Source organism: Lepidothrix coronata, unplaced genomic scaffold (genome assembly GCF_001604755.1).
Source record: "Lepidothrix coronata isolate B3197 unplaced genomic scaffold, Lepidothrix_coronata-1.0 Scaffold287, whole genome shotgun sequence".
In the NCBI taxonomy this organism is placed as follows: domain Eukaryota; kingdom Metazoa; phylum Chordata; class Aves; order Passeriformes; family Pipridae; genus Lepidothrix; species Lepidothrix coronata.
This window is the reverse complement of record NW_016690467.1, coordinates 656,673-662,611: the sequence shown is the minus strand read 5'-3', so window position 1 is coordinate 662,611 and position 5,939 is coordinate 656,673. Positions and strand designations below refer to the sequence as shown.

Sequence of the window (5,939 nt, the reverse complement as noted above, 5' to 3'; positions counted from 1 at the left end):
CCCCCGCAGCATCCCGGCGCCCAACCCCAGCATTCCCTGGATTGCCCCAAGCACCCCGCAGCACCCCCCGCAGCATCCCGGCGCCCAACCCCAGCATTCCCTGGATTGCCCCAAGCACCCCGCAGCACCCCCCGGATTGCCCCAAGCGACCCGGAGCATCACCCGGAGGGTCCTTGGCATCCACCCCGAGCATCCCTCGGGTCGGTCCCGGCACCCCGAGCATCCCCCGGCTCCCCGCTGAGCATCCCTCGGCTCGCTCCGGGCACTCCGAGCATTCCCGGCTCATCCCGAGCATCCCGGGCTCGCCCCGAGCATCTCCCGCCTGGCCCCTGAGCATCTCCCGGCTCATCCCGAGCATCTCCCGGCTCATCCCGAGCATCTCCCGGCTCATCTCGAGCATCTCCCGGCTCTCCCCGAGCATTCCCGGCTCGTCCCAGCCCGCCTCCCCTGCTCCGGCCGTTTCTCCAGGGAAGATGCTCAACGTTATGGATTTCTCCTGCTCGGATCCGCTTTACTCCAAGTACGAGGAGAGCTGCGAAATGAAAACCGGAGACCTGCAGGGCTTGGGGCAGCCTGAGCAGCAACTTCTGGCAGAGGCCGATTTCCTCGGAGGTAAGGATGGGGGGGAGCCGGGCAGGGATGAGGGACCCCGCTGGGAGTGATCGCTGCAGCCAGGAATCGGGAATCTTCCCCTCCCCTGCCCCCAGCGCCGGGCTGTGGGTTCGACAGTCCCCTGACAGCTCAGGGAAGGGGTCCTGCTGGAGAAGGGAGGTGAATCCCGGAGCTCCCCGTGCGGTTCCAGGGACGGAGACCTCGCAGTGACGCAACACCAGCCTCCCGCTGTTCGCCCGTATCCCGCCCCCCCCAGCCCCGCAGCCCTCCATCCCTCCATCCCTCCATCCCTCCATCCCTCTAACCAGCGTCTCCTCTGCTCCCCAGGTGAGCTGGTGGGCGTCCCGGCGAGCGGCGGGGCTGTGGATTATTCCCTGCTGGGCAGCCAACCCTCCCCTTCCCTCAGCTACACCGGCAGCTTCTTCATCAAGGCGGTACCGGAGCATCCCCAGGACCAGGAATCCCTGTTCAACCTGATGTCGGGCATCCTGGGCATCTCCCCCTTCTCCTCCTCTTCCGAGAGCCACCCGAGGCACCTGGACGCTCTTTACCCCTGTCCCGAGGTGGCTCAGGGCCAGCTGGACCTTTACCCCACCTGCCAGCCCGAAATGAGCGGATCCACCCAAGCCCCCTTCCCGGAGCAGGGATACGGCGGATTCCCCACGGCCGAGGGGGCTCAGCCCCTGCAGGCACAGCCCGCCTTGGGAAACACCTCCCAGTGCTTCTTCCAGCCCAAGCTCCTGGACAACAAGCAGGATATCAAGCTGTCCTCTGGCTCCCCGCCCCTGGACAAGTTCAAAGCCCCCTGTGCCCAGTGGGAGCCCCTCGCCCAGCACCAGGCCTACTTGCCCGCCGGATACCCTTCTCCCGAAGCGTTCCCGGCTGGAGAGAGCAGCCAGGGGCTGTTCCACCCGCTGGGCTCCAAGATGGAGAGCGTCCTGTCCGTGAGCTGCCAGTCGGAGCTGGGCAGCCTGGCAGAGGATGCCGCCTGCTTTGGAGCCCATCTGGGATTCGGCTGCGAGCCAGAAAACTTCCCGGCCCGCGGGGACTTCGCCGACGCCAAGATCCACAACATCCCTCCTCCGCTGATGCCGGAATTCGACGCCGCCGCCTTGGCCCAGCCGGAGGTGCTGCCGGGCCTGATGAGCTCGGCCGAGCTCCTCCACCCTCACCCCTCGCCCTCCGTGCCCCCCACGGACTTTTTGGGCCACGCCGCCTCCTCCTCCCTCCCTTCCCTGCTTCCCGCCAACCCTCCCGCCTTGGCCCAGGAGCCCAAGAAGAAAACCCGCCGCACCAAGTGCTCCTCCAAGTGCTTCTGCCCCAAGCCCCACGAGAAGGCCTTCGCCTGCCCCGTGGAGAACTGCGTCCGGAGCTTCGCCCGCTCCGACGAGCTCAACCGGCACCTCCGCATCCACACGGGCCACAAGCCCTTCCAGTGCCGCATCTGCCTGCGGAATTTCAGCCGCAGCGACCACCTGACCACCCACATCCGCACCCACACGGGCGAGAAGCCCTTCTCCTGCGACACCTGCGGGCGCCGCTTCGCCCGCTCCGACGAGAAGAAGCGCCACAGCAAAGTCCACCTGAAGCAGAAGGCCCGGACCGAGGAGAAGCTCAAGGGCCTGGGGTTCTTCTCCGTGGGTCTCTCCTTCGGGACGCTGTGAGACCTCCGGCGTGAGCAGCGCCGGGAGACGGCGTTTCCCGAGGTTCCCCCCGAAGCGTCTCACGGGAGAGCCGGGGTGGGAATTCCCTCCCGGGGCGGCCCCCCGGAGAGGAGGGAAGGATGGGCCGTGCCCGGGAAGGAGAAGGGCACGCGGGAGGCGGAGGCGACGCCGCGGTGCCGGAGGTGGGATGTGGAGCCATCTCCAAATCCTGTGTTTTACACGGCTCCTGTTCCAAGGAGGGGGAAAGGGAAAAAAAACACGGACAGAAAGAAATCCACGGAAAGGTGGGTTTTTTTATCCCCAAACCTACAGACACTGGGTGTTTGTAGCCGTGATTTGCCCTGCCAGGACTTTGCAGGATGCTCCCGACTGGAGATTTCCGGATGGCACAGTCGGAGCCGTGGCTGCACCAGGTCCTTTCTCCCCAAGGAGAGAGATGCCACCAGGCTCTGGCAACCGGTGCCTGACAGGCCCTTTGGAAAGGTGATGTCAGTATTATTATTATTATTATTATTATTATTATTATTATTATTATCCTGTTTGTAAAAAAGCAAAATCCTCTATCAGGAATATTCCAAATTTGTGTCTATTTTTCTAATTAAAGATTTGAGCTGATCCAAGCCCTCGCCGGGGTTGCTTCCTGCCTTTTCCATCCCGTGTTCCCGTTGGGTTTCGGAACCTCTCGCTGCTGCGTTTTGGGGGAGAAAAAGGTGGTTTGATAATGAGCAGGGAGAGAAAAATCCATCGGTGCAGCGGGGAGGGGGTTGGTGACACTTGTCCTCAGCGTTCCCAAATCCCCAGGTGGGGGTTTATCCTGGGAGAAGGGTCTTGTCCCAGGGCGGAGCAGAGTCCTTGCTGATGGGTCTCCCTCAAAAAAAAAAGGATGTGGCTCCAGGTTTGTTCCGATGGGGCTGAGTCCTGGAGGGATCTACCCCTCTCCTGTGGGGTCCCCAAACCCATCCCAGAGCCCCCATCCCAGGCTGCCGGTCCCCAGTGGGATGTGGACGCCCCGTGTGCCCTTGGATTTACCCACAAAAAAATGGGAAGAGATGCCTGCCCATTCCCCATTTTCCACCTGGCTCATCCCCAGGGCTGGAGAAGATCCAGGCACTCCCAGGCAGGCAGGACGTGGACCCCTGTGAGATGGGGGGTCTCTTCCCTCCTTTTGGAATTTTAAATGCTGGAGAGACGCTGGTCCCCTTCTCCTGGGAATACCAGAGGCTGGATGGTGCTGGAGACGACGCTGCAGCCGGGGAATGTGTCTCCCACGGCAGAACTTCCCTACTCTGGTGGTTAAAAATCAGTTAAAACCATGAAATCCCAAAATCCTGTCCTTCTGCTGGGAGATACTTGGATGGGGCACGCTGAGCTTTGGCTTCAATTAATCAGGAGAAGATTCCCGTGGGAATGGAGGGAGCAGGAACAGGGCAGTTGTCATGGATGCTCAGGTGTTTTAGGGACAATCATCCTTTCCTTGGAGAGGGGGAAAGTGAGGCAGGGAAGAGGGATGGCTGGAAAGCTGCTCTCTCCATCGAGTTTTGTCCCCTGGAGAGGGGGGATCTGCCCCCCAAACTGTGCTGTGAAGGAAAGAGGGGTCTCCCTGTTTTATTCCCTCATGTCCCCTCAGCCCTTTGCCAACATGTGGACTGCAGCATTCCGGGGCTAAACACCAGTTCTCCCAGCAAAATCCAGTGTCCCAGTTCTCCCAGCAAAATCCACTGTCCCAGTTATCCCATCAAAACTGGAGCTCGCCATGGGGTGCAAGGAACCTTTGGAGTTGGGGTGGGAGTTTGAGCAGGGGATGTGGGGGCTGAGAGCAGAGGAGGGATGTGGGAAAGGGCCAGGAGGAAACCTGGTGGAGGGGGAAATCCTAAATGTCCCCTAGGAGCCATCCCTAAAATCTCACACTCCCCATGACCCCGAGGGTGCTCCTGACCTTTGGATGAACCATCCCGGGAGTGTGGGAGCCCGACCCTGAGCAAGGAGCACTCCATGGGCTGCAGGTGACCCCAGACACCAGGAAAAACCCTTTTTCTGGGGGGACACCCCAGATGGGATTAATGGGGACCTCAGCCCCCAGGATTCCCTTGGGAAGGGGCTGATTTGGGGCGGGATGTCGGATCTCTCCGGGCACAGGAGCCGAGCTTTCCCGTGCCACTGGCCATGAATGATGCATGAGGCCTTTATTAATACCCTCTGGAAGTGCATCCATAATTGATGCCGAGGCTGGAAGCTCTGCAGAGGCACCAGCTCCAGCCTTGGCCCTCTGCTCCCTGTGGCCAGCACTGCCAGGGCAGGGTGGGAAGGGATGGCAGGGATGGCAGGGATGGCAGGGATGGGACACTCCCCACAGCAGCTGCCTCTGGGAGGGATGGGATTGAGGGCACGTGGCTGTGTGGGTGAGAGGGGAGGATCAGTGACACCCCAAATCCCAGGGGATGGGGACAAACTCTTGATCTCATGTCAGCCCAAGCTGCCGTTCTTCCCACGTGTCCAGGGAGAGGAAAACACGGCAGTGCTGGATGCCTTTGGCACGGGGGAACAAGCTGAGGTGCTTGGGGGCTGGATGAGGACCCAGTCAGGGATTAAACTGGGATGATCAGGGACTGGATCAGGACCAAATCAAGGATTAAGCCAGGGTGCTCAGGGACCAGCTGGGGACCAAGCCAGGGTGCTCAAAGACTGCATCAAGACCATGCTGGGGACCAAGCCAGGATGCTTCAGGATCGAATCAGGAGCAAACCAGGGATTAAGGCAGGGTGATCAGGGACCAGCTCAGGATGAAGCCAAGAACCCAGCTGGGGTGTTTAGGCATCAGCTGGGAACCAAGCCAGGGTGCACCTGAACTCAATCAGGACCAAGACAAGGATTAAGCCAGGGAAATCATGGACCAGAGCAGGACCAAACTGGGAACCAGCCCAGGGAACTCGGTGCCTGGATTGGGACCAAGCCAGGGGTTTTGAGGACCAGCTGGGAACCAAGTTAAGGACCAAGACAGGATGCTCAGGGACTGGATCAGGATCAAACCAGGGTGCCTGGGAACCAAGACAGTGACTAAAACAGGGCATTCAGGGACCAGATCAAGACCAATTTGGGAATCAAGCCAGGGCAGGATCAAGCCAGGGATTAAGCCAGACTGTTCAGGTACCAGCTCAGGACTAAGCCAAGGACCAAAACAGGGTACTCAGGGGCTGGATCAGGACCAAGCCAGGGACAAAGCCAGGGTGCTCAGGGACTCAATCAGGACCAAGCCAGAATAGTCAGGGATTCAATCAGGATCAAGGCAGAGATGGGAATGGGATGGTCGGGGACTGTCTCGGGACCAAAACTCAGTCCTGACACCTGTGGGTCCAGCCCGGGACGGGGAAGGAGCAAGGCAGGTGCCCAGGCTGTGCCACACACCCCCGGGGGAGGATGCTCGGGATGATCCCAGCCGGGAGCTTCCAGGGGCAGGGGCTTCATCGGTGGGGGCGAGGGGAGCCTTGGAGGGTAGAGGGGGAGCAGGGGGGGCAGAGGGGGAGCAGGGGGCGGCCATGGCAGCCAGGCCCGCGGTGTTCGTGGGGACACAGGCAGAGGGAGCTGTGCGGGAGCAACGCGGCAGCGAGACGAGCCGGGCTCCGGCTGCAGAGCAGAAGGAGGAGGAGGAGGAGGAGGAGGAGGAGG

General features: G+C 61.2%; 1 protein-coding gene across 1 annotated transcript; it reads left to right on the top strand.

Annotated features, from left to right (window-relative positions):
- Window positions 1-143: 143 nt before the first annotated feature.
- Window positions 144-2,805, top strand: EGR4 (early growth response 4). Its single transcript, XM_017836882.1, has 2 exons — window positions 144-612; window positions 940-2,805. The coding sequence occupies exons 1-2, from the start codon at window positions 474-476 to the stop codon at window positions 2,274-2,276; spliced, it is 1,476 nt and encodes a 491-aa protein (XP_017692371.1). The 5' UTR covers window positions 144-473; the 3' UTR covers window positions 2,277-2,805.
- The last annotated feature ends 3,134 nt before the right edge of the window (window positions 2,806-5,939 follow it).